This window comes from Hylaeus anthracinus, unplaced genomic scaffold (assembly GCF_026225885.1).
Source record: "Hylaeus anthracinus isolate JK02 unplaced genomic scaffold, UHH_iyHylAnth1.0_haploid 11982, whole genome shotgun sequence".
NCBI classification, from domain to species: Eukaryota; Metazoa; Arthropoda; class Insecta; order Hymenoptera; family Colletidae; genus Hylaeus; species Hylaeus anthracinus.
The window spans coordinates 8,245,948-8,267,242 of record NW_026534330.1 but is presented as its reverse complement, the minus strand read 5'-3'; the positions used below and the strand labels follow the sequence as shown (position 1 = coordinate 8,267,242).

Below are 21,295 nucleotides of genomic sequence, written 5' to 3'. Positions count from 1 at the left end.
TATCGCCAAAGTATCACACATTAGAAACCATCATCTAGCAATACATGTAGTTACTGATACTAGAAATTCATATATTTAAATGAAACCAATAATATTTACGAAAATATAACGTAAAGAGTTTAGTGAGGTAATCATAAATCTCGTCAGAAAAATCTTCTACTCATGATTCCTTAAAAAATCTATTTATTTTGTAAGATTTCCGTTCCTTTTTCTGATACACGAAATATCAGCGTAAATCTCACAAAATTTCCTCAACGAATCCTACAGAAACTGTTCTCATTTGGTCCCCAATTGGGCTAATTAAGCGGTGCAGTATTAATGAAACGAGTACTAATTCAACGTCCTAATTCACCGACAGCATTCGGACAGTATTTATTCATCGACCATCCTTAATCAATAAATGATTTTAACAAGAAGGACGTACTTTTCTTCTAAGTTAGAAAATAGATCTTTTCTCACACGTTTTTCTCAAATAACTGTTTTTCAAATATTTTAACGCGATATCTCAAAAACCGTATGTCGGATCCAGTTCAAATGTTGCGTACATGTAAAAAACACTTCTGGCTATGGCGTGAATTAAGATACTTTTGACATTTTAAAAACTACTTTTTTTTTCAAGCCACTAGTATCACAAATGGCGTGGCATAGAATATTGTACGTAACTTAAAAAAAAGTTTTCTCTTAACTTATCTTTAATTTGTAATATCAGTCACGTCGGCGAATAATATTTTCTGGAAACCGTTTCATTCTTAGATTATCTCAATCCTCGTGGTCAATAATGTAACGAATTCTTCGAAATCCCAGCTACGATGCTCTCAGCGAAAACGGAATATGAAAAGGGCGAAATTCATGCAAATGAGGAGCCCGTATTACGCTTGAGATGCTGATTACACTTTCTCGTTCGAGTTGTCTTATGCTAACGTTAGAATTGTGAGTAGCTGCTGACAGAACGTTAGTTGTATTTCCTTTGCGGGTTACAATGTCTTTTTAATCGTAAACAGTCCCAGTTCCTAAAAACTTTTTAATGAAATTCGAATATACGGCAATCATCCTTCCAGCGATCGCGCTGCTTTCACTCAAACATTACCAACTTTGGCTAAATATAACATTGTATTTGTTATCTTTTTTTTTTTTTAAATAATTCATCGTGAAACCTTGACTGATAAACGGAGATAACGAACTGATTAGACCTCGGTGTTGCGAAGAAATATGATTGCAAGGTGATATATGCATTTCTTTTTTAATCACTTGTCTCGGTGAGTGAAATTGCTTTCTTATAAGGGAAGAAAAATTGTAGTAGCTCGTATCACTTTAACCCTTTTAAAGTGTTGACCATTTCTTGTTATATTCTTATGATGTTACAGCATTGGAAAATTTAATTTTAAATTTAATTTTTAATTGTGGAGATTACTACAACAGTACAATATTTAAAATAAGTTAAAACTTAAATGTACAAAAATGTATGCATCTTTGATCTACGATAAATCTCAGCAGGTATAAAAATACTTTTCTAGAAATTTGACCATGCCGTTCAGAATATTTATATTAATACGCCGACGACATCGAACTGTGGTATCGTTGGGATTTGCTTGCGAAGGCTGTTAACAGGACACGCGTAAGAGACGCCTTTTTTAATGTCAGTTGGCTTCCAGTTCAGCCAGTTTATTTTCGACTCTATTCTGTCCTTGCATAAGTAAACAGTGCTGTCGTTGAGAGATATAAAGGGATCGTTCAGACCCACGAACGCGGTACCCAATTTTTTCTGCGGGTCGTAGATGATTTTCCAAAAGTATTTGGGAACTATCAGTGGCGTCTTGGTGTTAAATTCACCCAAGTGTATCTTCTGTTGTTGTCCATATTTGTCAGCCATTGTCATTTCTCCATGAACTCCCGTGTAAACTTCCAGGTCGAGTAAACGATTTCTGACGAAATCTTGAACTCCCCTTTCTAGTATCGCCCAGTTGCCACCGTTGAAACTGACCCATTGGGGTGCCACATTTAAATAGGAGAAGGTGGCAGTTTTTTGACTGCCATAAACGAAGTCACTCATGGCAGTGAGGTGTCCTCGTGAGAGAAATTGATCTTTGTTGATTTTCGCCTTTGCGATATCGTCGGATTGTAGTATTTTCCCAATTACATTGATCTGCACGTTCCAATTGTAGAGTCTTCCTATATCCAGTCCGCTGAAGTAGTTCTCGTCCCTCCATTTAGGTGGCCTGAAGCATATGGTAATCAATTTAGCGCGGCAGCATTTAAATTGTGTCATTATCGGTGTTCTTTCGGACTGTTTAGCTGCGGAATAGCGAACGTTTAGTGTACAGTAATAGTTTTCAAGGAGCGTGAGTCTTATTGGATGATCTTGCAATCCAAGAGCGTGGAGAAGAATTTCTTTTCATGTAGAGATGTGTGGATTATTTTTAACAACTATTCTAACCTCTTGGAAGATGAATTGCTAATAAACTAAAATCTTAATATACATTGACCCGTTACATACTTCCAGTTTGTGAAGATGTTCCACTATTATATCCTGGGGAAATTTCATTATAAATAAAATTTTTTTTCCATTATTCTAACTTCATCAAGAATGAATTACTTTGTATAAAGCAAACCAAAACCCCAATTTACGTTGATCTGTTTTAAGTTTGAAGTAACTGTGAAACGAAACGTACACGCACGTGCCTATAACCTTAAAGGGACTATGTACCTCTTATCTAAGCCTTGATAGGAGGTCGAAGCTAGTGTAAATTTACAACAATTCATCCAGACGTTCTTATCGGTGAGCACTTCGAAATAATCTGCCGCTGTATCGCTATATTCGTCATTACTTGCTCAACAGGATATGACACTGATATATTTTTCATTTAGTTTGTTAAAAGTTTTGAAAGTTTACAAACGTACATTTTCTGAGGGCACAATTTCCTATGAATTATTTGCAAACGGTCTTCAGTATTCTAAACGTCAATATTTAACGAATTAATTCAGCCACACTTACCTGGGATACCCAATCTGGCTATTGCCGTGCTTCCTAGTTAAACTGTACATCGAGTAATGAGTCACATAGGTATCCTTATCGTGACAGAGTTTTATAGTCTGCAAGAATCCGTGTTGCAACTGAAAACCGATTTGCATGGCGGAATATTTGTTCAGACAAGTCGTCAGCATGCTCTTGGTGGTGGCACTCGAGCTGATGAGACAGGTGAGTGATGAAAATTCTCGAATTTTCATGTTGACGCTAAAGGTTTTACCGCTGATACAAGTGGCCTCTGCTTCTTTAACACCAGGCATGTTTTTGATATAATTGTTGTCGCCAGGACATGCCAAATAAATTGACTTTCCACTAGATATTTCCAGAACACTTCCATTATTTTTCTCAGGGTAAAGAAAGCGACCTCTATCTTCTGTTAGGATCAGTGGTTGGAGAGTTCCAAATTCACCATATTTTATGGACACTGCACAAGACGCTGAGAAACTAATTACAATTAGTAATTATCGCGACTAATTTGACTTATTATTATCTTAATTCAAAAGTCATGGAACTTACCAGAGTATGCTGTCGGCAGGGAAAGATATATATAGAACAATAGAAGTGAAAGCATGGTTGTCATCGTGGAACTAACTGTATCTCTGCTGTATCTTGGCATTTATATTAGTCAGCCTCAATACGTATCGCATCAATATTTGTCATCTTACAATTAGTACTTGACAATGATAACAAGAATGTAATTGAATACGGCGTCACGTTATTTCTTTTAAGCGTTCAGTTTTACCTATTCGATTGCCACTTGGAACTTAATTCAATTGTAGGATTAAACTGATAATATTAGTAGTAAAGAGTGACGGTACAATAGTTTTAATTCTTATAATCAGTAACTTAACGAATTCTTTAAAGTTTCAGCAACGAATCTTCTAACGAAACGTAGTATGAACAGAATAAAATATATGCAGATGAAAATTCCGTATTAGTTTGGAGATGCTGATTCTCTTTCTCATTCGAGTTGTCTTATGTTAAATCCATAATTGCGAATTGCTCTTGGCAGGTCGTCACTCGTGTCAGCTTTGTGGGTTATAGTTTTTTTTAGTTATTTTATTGAGGACAGTCCCAGTTTCTAAAAATGTTTGAATGATATTCTGCTTCCTCCAAGCATTACCTATTTTTGATCAAAATAAATATTATATTAGTTATCTTTTTTTTCAGATATATAATTCACTTTGTTATTCCACGTAGTAGATTGAAATAACCAGCTGATTAGATGTAGATCTTATGATACGAAACAATGGAACACGTGCTTGCTAAAACAATTACTTTCTTAATGGAATGAAAAATAATGATAATTAATACTCAAACGAAGTCGAAATAAATGTACCGTTACTTTCCTAGTTTGTTTATACGGAGAACTCATTATCGAGACGAGGGTAGTTCGGAGTTCCAAGTTTGTTCAATGTATCCGCACGTCGAATACAACAGGGCATCTACTCACCTCTGAGAACATCGTGTTTGATGGCAGGTAGGGTAATATGATTTCATCGAGTCGATCTTAGTGTCACGTCTGAGTTTGAGTGGATCAAACTTCCTCGCTTCACTGTTCTCGAGTATATGTCTGCCTCGTGGCAGCCTTTGCGCTCGGAACAGGAATACGTCTTGTCAATCTACACTAAATGCTAAACTTATTGCATTAGATTTACGATTTCGCGATATCCCTTATTGTCATGTTAATTACCGTGAAAATTTCTTCTGACTGGAATTGCAAAAAGATCTATTTTTTAACTCTTAAACCGCTCATATCGTCAGTGTGTTGTTTATAATTATTCCAAGATAGGACGAATGATCTTCATAGAAAGCACTGAGTATATTATATTACGTGTTTGAATTTGTATAGATGCCGAGAAGGATTGGGTTATTTGCGAGATAGTCATCATCGCATCCATGGTTTATGGCACGTTTTAAAGAAGATTTCGCCAAGATTGGAGAATTCAGCCAACTTTCCCAGGAAAATATTCCAGATTCACAGTAGGTGGAATAAATAAAGCGACGTGCTCGAGGTACGCTCGAGTGGTCTGTTCAGCAGTACCCTTGCTAGGTACAAGCGGCCAAATATGGTTTCCGTAATTTACTTAATGGATCTGAGTTGAACCCACTTTTACTCTTTTTGCCATGAAAGTTTGCTTCTTTCGTGTTTCTAGGGGAAAGTTTTTGCTCAAATGTGACTGGAGAGCCTAGGGACTTAGGAAACTTCCCGACCGCGACGCTCGGCGGACCGATGTGACTGGGAGGTTTCTCTTAATTTTCTAAGAAATTTCCACGACAACTTCTTCTGTTTGTACGCGTGGCATTCGTACCATTCGATTCACAATTCGAGCGTTTCGTTAAGTCTTTCAATACAATTTCGTTGAAAACCTGGAACTGGTATTCAATCAGACATTTAATATCAGGTTTTATATTTCCTTCTGCATAGTCGAAATAGTCTTAACACTGATTATAAACTGAAATTGTATTATTATTTCAAATGTTCGTGTGAAACATAAGCCTGATTATTTTTAAATGTGACTATGAAATATTAATATTAAACAGAAGGATCTCCTTAAATTATCGTCCTATTTGATTAATTAAGTTTTAGAAATTTAACATTTGACCATAACATGTAATTCTGAGTTTGTCAATTGGTAGAAAATACCTATCGGACATATTTGCAACAGCTATCAAGAAGTTTTAAGAAGATAATCCTCTACTAGAGCTAGGGGCATTATGTTACCAGCTTAAACGAATCCCGAAAATCGGGTGGGTGTGTGTCGATGGCGTTGTTTATTCCCGAGTTTCTCTAATAATTTCATTTATCACGTTCAATTTCTTATTTCTCCTGTTTCCTAGACTAATGTCGACGCAAAACAACATTAACGTAGCATTCTGTCACCGGATGCCGTTTCCACATTCGTAGGTAAATTCGTGATATCTAATTACATCAGGTTCATCGTTCTCTTTGCAACTACTTTTGTGTACGATATTTATCTCTGTCGTTTTGCGAGAACATCCTTGTGTATTGCACAATCAAAGTCCTTCAATTTGAAAAGCATTAATTACGATTGTTACCATCTTTCTAGTTTAAATAGTCATTGAAATTTGTAATATTATCGCAAGGAAAGTTCTTTTCTAGGCTTCATCTTTCATACCGACGACATACAGCGAGTTAAAATAAGCTTAGAGCACGGGAACATGTGGAGAAATATTAAATTTGTAAAATGTGCCGATCGTTTCACACAATGGCATGGAAGTTTCCATTGGTGTTGAAGTTTTCCTTGGGTGGCTTGTATTCGCCCTGGCAACGCACACGTAGGAAAGTTTTTCTCGCACCTTCGTGGTTTCGTTTTTCTTCGACACGTAAAGAAAACGGAACAGTTAACGCGGTATTTCTTACGCTGGCGAGTTTTCAACAAAGGAAGCACCTCTGTCGGGTCCCACGAACTTCGTCGAAACGATTATTTAGCAGATGACAAATGCAACCATTGAACTGATGAATAACACCTATAAATAGTAATTGAAAGTGTATGATAACGATCCTGAAGCTTTTTGTCTGCCCAAGTACATATACATTATTTATCTTTAATACAGCTTCTATTCAATAGTATTCAAAGCATTTGTGAAGCGTTTTGATAGAAGAATAGGATAAGAAGCGTAAATTGATGTTGGACAAGGAGATCTGCTTCTAAATTTATTTTCTAAACGTCCTCGTAATGGTTTTATGATATTTCATTTAGGTGACTTGGCGAGGGAAGATGATGAAGTTTATCTTGGTTCTCTTGAGACCAAGACATGATTTTTTCTATCTTTTAGATATAGACCATCGCGGAAACGCTTCATACTTAATAGTTGAAAGAAGGAAGTCCTAAAAATATCGAAATGTAAAGTTCTAGTAAAAAAATTCCAAGAATGAATGCTGAGAATGTTCACAACGAGCAGTCGCAGAAAGAACAAGAAATACTTAGATTGCGTTGGTTGCCACAGTTGAAGTCTGCGTGTCTCAAGTGTTAAAATCATACTGCTTTTAAGACACCAGCTTGACACTACCCAAACCTTCTACTTTTTCTTCCAAGACAAGGATGAGGTTACGTGTAGGTAACAGGGAAAGGGAGTCTATAATTTAAACGCGGTTTCCTGATCAGGCAATGCTTACGAATCAGCATCGTCCTTTATTAATAACATTTCCTTCGAAAATATTTTCTTTTCGGGCATGTACAAAGATAATCGCATTTTTTCATAAAATTGAAAACTAGGCGTATACTTGACAGCTTGCACATGTTGCAGCGATGATGAACTATCTACAACTACATACTATAATCTTCGGTCTCGACTGGAGAACTCCAGTGAAGTACTTCTTGACTACCTCTTGTGACTTTCAGTGTTCCAGTGCTACCACTTCTGAGAGATTTGATTCTGTCTAGCTTCGGAATACCTATAAATACACACTTCGGAAAGTACTGAAGGATTCGAAGGTTCGAGTCTAACCTACTTGAACTTGATCCTATCTCTCCCCTCCAGACTCCCAGGCAAACTATAGAATCCTAGTGCTTAAGGGTTTGTGTAACAGCGTCACTAATGGTTATCACTGAATTCTTTGGGAAAGATTTGACTACGTAGAAAATTATTTCGATTTAGACTTTGAAATTTTATATCGATCACTTAACACCCTAGGTATAGTTAAATGGGGTAGTGAAACTGTGTTTACGAAGAACAGTATAATGATTCGTATAAGTAGGTGACATTAAAATACTTGTAAGCTTGTTGTAGTGTGAAAAAATTAGTTAAACAAAAGTTGTTTGACATCAAGGGTGACATACAGGGTGATTCACCTAACTTGTCGGCCTTAAATAACTCGTAAACTGTTCGTTCTATGAAAAATATTTCAAACAAAAGACATTGCTGTTTAATTTGATCTTTCATACAGATACGAGGGTGTTTTGAATTTTATAATTGAACATATGATATTACATTCTGAAATTCGAAATGGAATTACGATGATAGCAAGACTGAGGATATCCTCGAGTAATTTACCATTTTTAAAAGCATACAGCAACGAGCTGTCGATATTTTCTTTTAAGAAGTAGGCCATGTTGGCGAGCAACCCGCCTTACCGACTCTTCTCGAGGTTATAGGTTGTCTCATGAAAGACCTTTTAACACCGAAAAAGACAGCAAACGATGTTTTCCATAATTCGTTCAGCATCGAGGAAAGAAGGCAAAAGAGTGAAGGCTTTGAGCTGTGCAAGAACTTTGTTTATGCATGAATTCTCGAGACTATCCTTCTAGTCCCTTTATAGCGTGATTAAGTACTCGAGCTGCCTTAAAGAATCTTTCGTTTATGGAAATAAGTAATAAATAGGCATACAAAATCCCTTTGATCGAATTAATTCTTCATATCTTCTTAGAAGGCATTAGACGACGAAGTATGTTGATAGCGTCGGAAGATCTACCGATGTATGTTAGGCAAAACCCATTTACTGGTCATCTTATCTCGTCAGCTGTAGAAAAAACTCTTTGACCACCTATACGTAGTGATGTGCGCGAGACGAGACGAGATTTCTACGATCTCGATCTTGATCTTGAATTTTCAATAATTTAGAATATATGATCTCGATCTCGATTTCGACGAGATTTTGACAAGATTGGCAATACAGTTCCAAATATGCCAATATCACATTATAATGCAAAAATCAAAATTTCAGAAAATACGTATGTGTAGTTTTATCTGTAGTTTAAGAACACAAATTGTCGTGATAATTGACTAACATTTTGCAATAGAAATATACTAATGTTAATACATAATTTATAATTGAATAATAATGAATTTTTCTGCAAACAATAGAAAACAAAAGAAAACAATAGCATATTAATTTAAATCAATTATGAGCAATTCTAGTTCAGGTTATGAGACTATATGGTGTTAGAAATAATTGTCATTAGCTTGACTGAATTAGATTATTTATAATTACCCTGAAGGTTTCAGAAAGCCACTTCTATTCCTGAAAATTTCTCACTTTCTATAACGTGTAACGTTAAATGCCTTTGATTTTCCATGTAACGATAGATGCACTATAAAGCATCAAAGTATATTCGATTAACTATCTAGAAGGACCCATCTTGAGTTCGTTTTCGCGACTTTATTGTGTCATCGCCAACCCTTTTGCCCTACTGACCTGCGCGGTATAATGTATCAGAATGTTGTTCAAAAAGACCAATCTGATCATTAACAGGTACATCAGACTTTAATTTGACTTCAAAGCGCTTTCAAAGGAGAAGTGAACAGTGAATCTGTTAACACGTTAAAAAATACAGGATGCTTTTTTAATATCAATGAAGATATCAGCTTTCCTTCGACCATCGACCTTCAGTAACACATAGACTTCCGCGATTTTATATTTCGCATCACACTATTCGCATTACACACCGTGGTCAATATAATTTAACCTCCGCACTTCTACCTTCTTCACGCTCCCGTGCCTTTCGTCCATCCCCAATTCCCTCGGTACTCGTCACCCGACCAATATCAGCCCGATTCTCCCCATTATAAATTTTCAACGTCCAACTATCTCGTAAATCAGTTGGATCGAATCGGGAGCATGCGTGGCCGATCGATGACCACAGAGATCATTTGTTGCATTGCTGGTTGTCACGAATTCGATGAATGCGCGCGTGATCAACGTTCGACGAATTACCCAGCCCGTTATCGGGTTTAATAGGGCTCAGTCGCCGGCTTTCCGAGCTAAGCCAGCTATCGCGTTTATGGCTGACATAATGGGGCATGAATGATGCGAACAGTGGTGACTCGCGTGATTATTTTGTCAGCCCGTTTCTTTCCGTTTTGTTTCAGGGGACCATTCAGTGTTGTTCGGAAATGCATTCATCGGCAGACGGGGCAGACGTTCGCCGTAAAAATAGTCGACGTTGCAAAGTTCACCTCCAGTCCTGGTCTAAGTACAAACGGTGAGTCCCAAGGGGAGCCAGAATTCCTCGTACATCTCGGTGTGTTCCGCCATTAATTTCCGCCGCCCGCTGCGAAGCATATAGCACATTCCCTGTGTCTTGCTCCCGTGTTCCCATATTCTCTTTTACGACGTACGCGTACTTACAAGCCTTCGAGCTGCTCATTGTGCGCTTCAATGGGAATTGGTTTCGTTGTCGCCAATGTATTCCGTGGATCTTAATCTGGCATACCTAGGGGCTTCGAAAATGGACATGGGGAGTCCTCGAAGCACACGGTATCATACCAGAAAGCTATTCCACTCAATTTTGGATAAAGAGAGTGTTTCACGAATTGAAAAAGCATTTCAGAGAAATTATTTTAATGTATTTGTTATTTTCTTTTATGTAAATTAGAAGAATGAAATTTTTGTTAAATTTACCAAATTTACACTCCTCTAATGGAAACTAACATCGTACTAGATGAACGTAATAAGCTTATGGACTGGTTGAAGTCACTTCTAGCATAATGCACTCGATATACGCACGCATGGACATGATTGGCGGTATAATCCTGTAATTCGAGGACTTACTGTGAATTCTACAGTTGTTATCGAGGACGTTCGGTGACGAATGAAGTATATGGAATTCTGTTTATATTAGTCGGTGATGAGATCGAATCTTGATAGCATTGGGTTGAACGAAAAGTACTATAAAGAAATAAAAAAACAAATAAAGAAGTGGAACGAAATCCAACGATTAACAAACAATATTTTCAAGAAAAGGAATTTAGTTAATTAAATTAAATGTCTACAAAAAGATATAGTATTAACAACTTCGTCCCTAACAAAAAAAATACAATAAAATTAGTTACTTAAACTTGGTGGTACTATTCCCAACTGGACCGCTTGAAGACAACAATTGACTAGAAGGACCTAAAATTGGCCAATCGGAAAGCCATAACGTTCCATTTCGTTCACCAGGATAGCGCAAGAGCTGATATATCTTTGGTAACTTAAAAATTCACTCTTAACTGCGATGTCCCATATCCACCAGACCTAGTACCTTTCGATTACCATTTATTCTAGTCCCCGTGAAATTCTCTTAACGGCAGGAACTTCATTTACCTGAAAGCTTGCGAAACCCATCTTCGACAGCTTTTCTTCCAGCAAAGTGGAAAGTTCTACAAAGATTGAAATATAAAGTAGCGTCAAAGATGACGAAAGGTCATCGATAAAAATGGGGCACACGTTGCTGAAGAGAATTATTTCTAAATTTAAAAATCACCTTTTCGTTCAACCTGGAAATCGACACGGACGTTTCGTTCGACCCAATATAAATTGGAGCACGTGTGAAGGCTTAGTACGTCTACAGAAGTTTCTTGAGGCTTAATATAATTGATTGATGTACCTCTTACGTTCAACTAACTTGGATCGCTGTTACAGCTTACTGGGAAAATTGGGCTTCCTTGTTGCATGTGTTTAATTTGTGGGAAGAGGTGTTTGAAAATGAGATGTTCGAATTGGGAAAGTTTGTTTTAGTAACTACAATAATAATGTGATGATTATTTTTCTTGTCTTGTAGCATTGTCAGATGAAGGGAAAGCTTGTTGATGATAAGAAGAAGATAATATTAGTTTCCTAACAATATATTGTTGTCGATATGAATACTGTGATTTACTGTAAAGAATTATATAGATGTAAGACCGTTGAAAGTAATTTTTGCTCAATATTATTATTGATATCCAATACATTTTAATAGTCAAAATTTTAATAGACTTTGCTAAAAGTTCTGTGCATACCAGTAGTAAGCATTTTAATTTTCTATTTTTTTTATAACGTTTGTCGCTGATGCTGGAATCATCCACCCTTATCGCCTACGCATTTTAACCCATAAAATATATCTATAGATGTAAAACCAGTCTACGCTAAATGTAGAAATATGTGAAGAATATTATTTCAGAGTATAATGTAAAATTAGAAACTGCAATAAATTAGTAACCGAAATAAAAATTATATAGAAATAAAGAAATAAAAATTAAAATAAAAATTGTCTATCCATGTGTATTTCTAAAATTTTAATCTAAATTGCAAAGATCTTATCTACAATTTTCTCTTCTCAACAGTGGATTGTGTTGAACTTTCAGAATTGTATATTATCCAATTATTTAAACTCTTGTTGTGTGCTCTTCTTGGTTTTTCATTTAACTAAAAGCGTCTTGATTGTACAATAAAAATAACTATAAGTGGTGTTTAACTACCATAAAAAATGAAAAAATTGCAAAATTAAAAAAATTATTTATTAGACATGCTTCAGTTCGTGCAACCCCAACCTTTATGGGTAAATAACTTTTAGTGTCAAGTACTTTCCCTACGTGTCATTATTATTATAAATTATAAATCGACCTTGCATTTATATTTCGTACATTTTATTGTTATTCTTTACATTCAGACAACTAAAATAAAATATTCGTATGTAAAAGTATGGCTGCGATTGCATTTCATGAACAAATTTAGAAAGACAAAGACAATTAGCAATGTGAATTCCGGTATATTAAGTTTTTCGAGAAGTAGTATGCCGTTTTCTTATAGTGAAAAAATTATTGTCAGACTACTTCGTAGGCGTGCACTGTGTGTAGTGTGTATTTTTGCATGTCTAATAATAAATATTGCATTTTACATACCTAGGCGTCTAAGAGATGCATTTTTCTATTAATAAATCAAAAGGAGATGCGTCGCGTTAAGGGTTAATAATACTATGAAAATGCGTCATTGTTGGAACGTAATTTCAAAAAGTGCTCGTACGTCATAAAATTGATAAAATTCCGTGATTGTCTGCTTCGAGGAAATTCGTGTGACATATTTTTGTATTCGTGCTTATTTCACGTGCACCAGTTCAGTTCATTTAATCTTTCCATGTGTGTGGACACGACAAATTCCAATCGTCGACGTAGGACTTCCATTCAATATTAAATCTGATAAATTTGAAATTCAATGTATTCCACATTTTCTCGTAGATTTTATTTAAAATTAGCTTATACCATTTTGTTTGAAATATTTCTGACAGTAATGGGGACGATTAAAACACACTTATATTGATATATGAATCAGTGATGAAATAGATGAATCAGTAGATGAAATCAGTGACAATAACTGGATTTTAAAATAAATATTTTCCTCAGAACATAAAGATGTCTAATATTTCGTATCTTGGATTCTTATCGTCTGCGACTTCATTGCTCATGTTATAGCTTCTCATAAATTCTGTTTAAAAATGTACGAGCCACTGTTACAACAGAAATAAAGCTTCATAACCATACGATTGCTGCAGATTTGAAGCGCGAGGCCACAATATGCCACATGTTGAAACATCCCCACATTGTAGAGTTGCTCGAGACCTACAGTTCGGAGGGTATGCTGTACATGGTATTCGAATAGTAAGTATAGCGATATCAAGTTATTTTATTTCACTTTACAGGCCACTGAGACTTGCGTGAAATTCGAAACGAACATAACAACCCTTTCTGATCCGTTTTTAAAAATTTTCCATAAATTTAGAAACACTATAAAACGCAATGAGAAGTATCATTCCATAGTACCACAAGTATTCAACACATTTGTAAATAAATATTGCTGGAAATATAACAACTAATTTAAAAATATCATGCTACACACGTCAATTCAAAAAAGTTCACTCCACTTATGAGGGGTTGAGAGTCATAATGATTATAAATAAATAAAAATAAAAGTTTGAGCTCACTTCTTTTTATTTTATGTTTTATTTGTAGCATTATGACTTTCAACCCCTGATGTTTTATTTTTCATTACGAATCGAGTATCGTCTCAGTTATTTGTCAACACAAGTAAGTCCAAGTATTTCAGAGAAATTGTGTAAGATGTTCGTTCGGTCTTTGAACGTTTGAAACGTTTCATTTCACGCGAAGAAGAGTAGAGTAAACTTTCGAAATAGCGAAATAGGAATAGTATAGTTGTAGCCGAGACAGTAAAAGGAATGAAAGCGGAAAGGAAAGACGAACCGGCAGCTGATCCTTCGTTAAATGATGTTGGAACAGCTAGAAAAGGACGGCAAACTTTAGACTTAATTTCAATGAAGTGTCTTCAGATGTATCTATTCTGAAATAAGACAGAGATATTAATATTCACAATATAGTGACATAAAATTCTTAAGGTGTCACGAATATTAACGAAACAAGCATTGATTTTATCATTTTATTTAAATTAATGTAGAATGTCATTTAAGAGCAGGTTAAAACATACTTTTTATCTTCGTAGTATACAGATAATTGAAGTATTCCAAATTGTAAATAAATTAAAGGAGTGTGCGAAAAGAATACACTTTCAGTCACACACCTTTCACTACAAACGCGCAATGCGCAAAAGAAATTTGATTTACTATATTTAATTCATTAACACGTCTCCTATTTTTAGAAGTTTTTCGTCACTTTTGTTTACGTAAATGGACGTCTGGTGTCTGCAAAGTAATCCTGCGGTACAGTGTGAATCAGTCGCGCGTTTTGACTGACATAAATCTAAAAGCAGGCAGTGTCTCTAGATGATAACATCCGGTACAGACGTATGATGAACAATTTCAGATTCTTGAACTGCCATACCGCCCGTGAAAGTTTACGTCACAGGAATTTCATACGGATATTAAAGGAGTTCATTCATTTTAGAAGTTTAAACAAATCGAATGTATTTTATTTTACTAGTCAACAATGCCATTCCATGATTTCTAATCGCTTTCATTATGGGCATTTTGGTACTTGGGTTTCCTAGTTCTCAATGATGAAAAGAAAATATTTAGCACTGATAATTGTGCACCCAATAACAGTTCGAATCGCTATCTATATTTTTACCTTCTCTGAAAACATAGGGTATCTGAATTGTGTCTATGAAATTATATTGGTAAATTCGTGAAATTAATATAGTTATGGTACATTGAATTAGGTAGTGAATTAGGTGTTTATGTACATAGTACAGATTGTCTATCTCGATCATTGCAGCCACTTCCTGAATACAAATTTCGCTTCGCTGTGAATGTATTTAATTATCTTCGATTCAATTATCCTCGATTCAATTATAAGCAGTTCACTGAACGTTCTGCAGCATTGAGTCACTTTACAATCGTTGCTAGTTACTTAATCATCCATGCGAGTCGTTGAGTTGGAAAACATTAATTTCTCGAATGACAACACGGGCGGGTATTATTGTCAATTCGCTAAGGAAACTACATCGAGTGAAAGTTGAACAAGTCACTTTTTGTTGATTTTCTCATTTCCTACACGAATTTGTAAGCACCGAGTAATTTATTACGTTCGATTTGTTCGTTTCCTGTGGTAAAATCGCACATGGCGCTATAGTTAGGTAAAGATCAACTGGTTGCTCAAGGCCACTGGCGAGTTACCCCATCACATATATTTTAGTTATTCTGTATGTCACGTCTTCGTGCCAACCGGTAACCGCACAGTATCTCTGAAATATCGATAGGTAGATAGATAGGTAAGGCATTTATTACATGCTCTGGGACAGTGTCCCCTAAGAGCCTAAGAGTATTAGGCTATTGCACAGAGCGTTACATGGGTCAGCACTGTCAGCAGAACACAAGCTCTACAGGGTGTCCCTATAGTCTGAACATGTAGTAAATGTCACTATCTACAGTTAATTTTCTTCCATAAAATAACTATGGCCACTCCTTATTCTCTATGTGTCCATTCTTCAAGGACACCTTGTAAAACAAAAATACTAGAGTCTGCTGGTGCAAACATCTAATAAGTTCTGCATTAGTTCATTTATTATTTTTTATGTAATTTATATCTATCATTTCTATTACCTATTTTCATGTAAGAAATTCCTTGAGCATGAAAAGGTCGAACATTTTTGACATAAAAATGTGAATTATTCTTATTAACAAGAAGACATGGTATTAAATTTACAACAATTTCAGAACTTAAAGAATCCAATCCTAAATTTAAAACCATTCATTGACATTTATTAATGAAACAGTTTAACTATGCTTGTGCTATTATGGATTATTTAGTTGTATTCGTGTAAACAATACTTTTTACATTTGATCGTCTCAATCTTAATATACAACGCGATCGAGAAATAAATACGTCGTATTCTCAGTTTTCGAATCGGAAAGTGTTGCGTACGTCTGCTGACGTATCTCATTATGGAGATTTTGTTATTCGAATGTTAGCGTAAATCGTTGTACTTTGTAAATTGTATGTTAATGCCGACGCTTCTGTTCCAGTATGGATGGCTCTGATTTATGCTTCGAGGTTGTCCGAAGAGCGACTGCTGGATTCGTGTACAGTGAGGCGGTTGCCAGGTAAGAGAATGTATGCATTGTGTGTATAAAATTATTCCATGCACCAGAACTTCATTCTTCTATTTTACGTGTACTTTGAAACGACACGGCTCTCCAAACTTTCGAAAGAATCGTTAACCTAGATTCTAAGGTCCAGCGGTCTCCATTTTGAATATGACTATTGTTGCCTCAGAACATGGAATTAACAATTTGCATATTTCCAGGTCGTCGGTGACAACTTTTTCTTGTACATTATGTAGATCTTCCTTATCCACGAAAATAGTTATTTTATGTAATTTCTTTCAAGTAATGAATTTAATTTTTTTTCCATTGATTTTCATTAAACTTATTGTTTTTATTGTCATAGTTAACATTATACTGTTTAAAGGTGTTATTAATTATTGGGAGTCTTTATTAAAATTCCGGAATAATAATGAGAATGATAGCTGGTTTGTAAATAGACAACGGCTAGTGACGTCTTTACATATTCTTCTATTTACAATGAACAGTACGCATGTTTGCTCTAATTACTGCGGTTATGAAAGGAAGCGACATTTCCTCACAGAGATTTCCGTCTCCTGTTTACAAATTCGCCCGTGTTGAATAGCAGTAAATTAGTCGACCATATGACGGACAACTTGAGCGCACGTCATGTCCAAAATTGTCCGTGAAGCGTGTTGCTCTCTTCATGGTCGGTGCAAGTTTAGATCATTGCTCGCAGCTATCTGAAACACTTGTAGCGAACAGATCGGAAACGGATCAGACTTTTTTGGTCTTGTGTTTAAAAACCAGAATATTTTAGGATATATTTATACGCATTTGAAATTGGGTACTTAAAACATCGAATTAAGGTCAGGAAGAATAATTTATAAACATTGAGTCAATCGTAGCATTTGTCTCTATTCATCGACGATACGATCCTTGTCATTATTTCCCATTTATCCGAAATAAAATAACGAATAATAAATAAAAGATACACAGCTTTGAATACTTATTTATTTAATATTAATTACTATCTGAAATTATAAAGGTCTCCTCTTTCGATGTACTTTTATCTATTTTATTATAGACTACAGGTATCTATTGATTACAATTTATATTACTTACTAAAATTAAATTATATTTCACGTTGAACGATTACAAAGCTTTCTCCGAATAACCTTTCAGTAGAATAAACGTTACAAACAAATGTCTACACGGTGTTTTCTATCTTTGTTTGAATAAAATTTTGTCCATTTTTAGAATACTCGAATAAGTGGGTACGAACATATCTACTAGTTTCGTGGACAGCTTACAATTGGGCGTTACCCAAGTGTTCGGAATCGATCTTCTCCTCCTCGAAATATATTATTGAACACTACAGTTCGAGAGATCCGTAAATTACTTGCGCTCAAAATCTTTGTGCGATAATACAGTTTCTTGAAGATTGAGAGTTGTTCTTTTACAAATGATGATTTTCGGCCTGATAAACGTGAAATAGTTCGCGGATGAAGTGTATTTTAGGAGAAACGCGGGCTGTGGAGCAAACCAATTAATTCCACAAATAACAGGAGGGATGGAGAGAAGGGCATAGAAAATCGAGAGAAGTGAATCGGGTGGGAACGTTCATTCTGATAAGGCAGTGTTTCTCGTTCATTGCTTTTGCGTATACATATGCAATATTAAATGGAGCAATACAGAAGCATGTAAATCAGCATATTTATGCCATACAAAAATAGGAGTAATTATAAACATAGTATTTACAATGTTGTGTATATTAAATAGTGCATACTATTTTATGGAAATTCTGTAACTTTTAGTATATTACAAAATTAAAAATATTAAATTATTCATTATTTTTCTATGTCATGGAACGAAAGTAATATCTAGGATAAATACGGTGGTAGTTTTATTTATTTTATAAAACTTTTTCTAATACAAGCTCCGAAATAACTGTTCCCGCGGAATTTATATTACACCACTTTAATTACACAATTTTTCACAAAAACATTTATACAGGACAACAAGAGATGAAGTTAATAGTGGTGCCACTAAATATATTAATAACCTCCTCCTTTTCGAAGTCGGTTAAAAAGCGATTACCATGGTTCTCGTAGCACTGTTATTAAGTCACTTATTTATATGACTGTGGGACACAGATGATTCGTTCTTTAAGAATTTAAATGTGAAATTCACTTTTAATTTGATTAAAAGAGTACAATGTATAGTTTGTGCCCCACAAGATGCTCTTTCAAAAGACATATCATCTAGATATCAAAAGTCAAGGAACGGTACATGCAATTTTACTCATTACTAATTTATTACCTAAGATCGCTTCATTCACTTTACTCCCAACGAAACATTTATTCGTTCAATTGAAAAACATCAGTACGCGAAATCAATACGACGGCCCCGCGTTACTCCTGCCGCGTCTTACGCTGCAACAAGACTCCGAGACTTTTCTTCCACGAAGCGTTGAAAAACGATACGCGTCCGTTTCACAACTTTTCCATCCCGCTTGGTATCCGAGTGTAACGCTCCCTTTCGTTTTCCAGCCATTACATGCGACAGATCCTGGAGGCGTTGCGCTACTGCCACGAGAACGACATAATTCATCGTGATCTAAAGCCGCAATGCGCCCTCCTGGCGGGCAAGGAAAATTCCGCACCGGTGAAGCTACGCGGCTTCAGCGTCGCCGTGCAACTTCAGTCGTCGCAGGCAAACGGCGTCGGTATGTTCTCACCAACCTTTTTCTCATTCGTTCATGTTTTCTCTGCGTGTACAGCCGTTCCACAGAACGTACTCTATACTATCCATTCTCGAGGGGACACGATACGGCGTTAGCTCTCTTCAATGCTTTTTTTCGTGCCTAGTTTCACCCGTTCTTTCCTCCCTCGGCCGTGTCTAGGAGCCACTCTACGTCAAGCCGCGTAAGATGCCATAATCACCGATTGTTTGGTGGTCCAAAAGGGTATTCGTTTAGCTCCCAGCTGGCTGCCAGCGAAAGATACTGAGGGCCTTCGTTAAAAGCCTGAAACGTTACCTCGATGAAAGTCTCGAGATTGGATTATTTTATTTTCATGGTTATCCAGAGATTTAAAAAAAAAATTATAGTTTCAGATAATTAAACACAAATTTGACTTGTGTTTCTCGTTATTTGCATTATGCAACTTGGTAATATCTATTATTGGTAAAAGGATATTTTTCCGTATTTAATCCGTAGAAAATACAAACAATCAAAATCGAAAAATAGATCTCACTTTAGACAGATTGAAAACAAACACAACAATTTTTTGTTGTCTCGTATTTATTCAGAGCAAACAATACGTCGATCGGCGTTGCTGACGCGCTGTATAAATAAAAAAGGTCGATTTCTTGAATAAACTCGTCTGCCCAATGAAAGGCAACGAGCTCGATTTCGCGATTTTCATCGAGGAGTTTCTGTATTAAAGTTTGAGCAAAATCAACTGGTCGATCAAGGCCACTTACGAGGTCTCCCCACCACACTGCCTACTTCCACCCTAGAGTGTACCCTCACCGTACTCTTGTCTTTTCGCGCATAACCTCCAGGCACACGCTCTTGGTCTCTAGAACAGGGAGGCTAGGTAGCGTGGAGTAAATGAAGGAGTCACTGCTGGTATGATTCATAGTCACGGAAATGCCTTGAGCGGTGTTGATTTTGTCTCGACTATAGCTTGAAATAGAGCTTGCATATTGTGAGCGAAACCGTGCCTCGTCGACCCATTAATATCTTGTATACTGTTCTGGTTCAGAGACTCGAATTTTATGGGAATTCATTGTCGAAGTAACTGAAACAATAATAATTGTCGAGATGTTTGTTTGTTCTTTATTACCATAGATATTCGGTAAAATATGCTGGCTTTAGATCGAGGAAAGCAATTGTCCGTTTCGATTTGACGTGGAGTGGTACAGACATATTTGCAGAACACTTACAATGAAAAATACAACTGAACCAATTACATCATATTTTTTGAAAATCTATATTTATTGTTTTATTCAACATACGTCATAGAAATTGTTACATTTACATTAGCACTGTTAGTCTGAATCTACTTTAATATTATTTTTAGCATTTTGTTATAATAATATTTAATAATATAATAATAATTTGCAAGAATCACGAAACACGTGATTTCTAGGACGAAAATAAGTAGAAAGTATAAAGCGAATTTTGTCTTCAAGGGTTCGTTCTTGATAAATGAAATTTCGATATCATGTTACTTGGGAACATACGTTGCCCTATTTTTACAGAAGCAATAACTCTCTTTATCGCTCGTATCATCACTTTTATAAATAAGACATTCCTCAGTAAACAGATGATCTTAAATTTCAACGAAATTTTTGTGAATCCAAAACGCTAGTAGAGACTTCTTAAACTAATTATTCAAATATACACATAGTGAAAACAACAAAATTTTCTTTGGTAATCCTATTTGTAGGCAATACAGTATAATATTTACATAGAAAATACAATAAGAGTATAAAATAATAATAGTGGCATTGTTGAGTAAAGATTTCATCTTTTGTTCGCTTTACCTATTCCTTATTAGTCAGCTTCTAATCTGTCGATTATAATTTAATTCATTTTGGTGAATTTTCTACTAGCACAACTCTAAAAATCTTTTAAAGTCCCGTTCTGTTACTTCCATTCTAATAGTAATTTTTATTGTTATAACTATTATGTTGCTAAATTATTTTTTTAAAAGAAATTCCACTTTTTGGATACTATACTTGTAGAGTTTTTTGCTTGTAAATTAGGGTAGTTCAGTAGAACAGTCATGTCACTAATTATTCACGATGTGGGGATACGTAGGACCAGAATAATAAAGTTGTTTGAACTAACTCAGTTTTGCTGGTTAGAAACTGCATATTTGATGTAAGAACAACTTTTTCTTTTATCAGTTCTTGATTGAACATGGTTATTATTATAGTGATGTGCGTACAGTACTATATACAGCGATTTGGATATATGAAAGACGTGAGAAATGTTTTAGGTCCCAACCCTTTAAGAATGGGC

General features: G+C 35.6%; 2 protein-coding genes across 10 annotated transcripts in view; one reads left to right on the top strand and one right to left on the bottom strand.

Moving 5' to 3' along the window:
• Positions 1-21,295, top strand: part of LOC128885914 (peripheral plasma membrane protein CASK) — a 244,341-nt gene that overhangs the window by 5,741 nt on the left and 217,305 nt on the right. For all 9 annotated transcript variants that reach the window (XM_054140288.1, XM_054140285.1, XM_054140286.1 and 6 more), the window contains exons 2-5: positions 9,860-9,972; positions 13,279-13,384; positions 16,222-16,299; positions 18,813-18,988. In XM_054140288.1, coding sequence (XP_053996263.1) covers positions 9,860-9,972; positions 13,279-13,384; positions 16,222-16,299; positions 18,813-18,988 — 473 coding nt within the window. The remainder of the gene's footprint in view (positions 1-9,859; positions 9,973-13,278; positions 13,385-16,221; positions 16,300-18,812; positions 18,989-21,295) is intronic.
• LOC128885924 (uncharacterized) lies at positions 1,225-3,627 on the bottom strand. Its single transcript, XM_054140314.1, has 3 exons — positions 3,542-3,627; positions 2,993-3,461; positions 1,225-2,216 (listed from the first exon to the last, which is right to left on the bottom strand). The coding sequence occupies exons 1-3, from the start codon at positions 3,603-3,605 to the stop codon at positions 1,541-1,543; spliced, it is 1,209 nt and encodes a 402-aa protein (XP_053996289.1). The 5' UTR covers positions 3,606-3,627; the 3' UTR covers positions 1,225-1,540.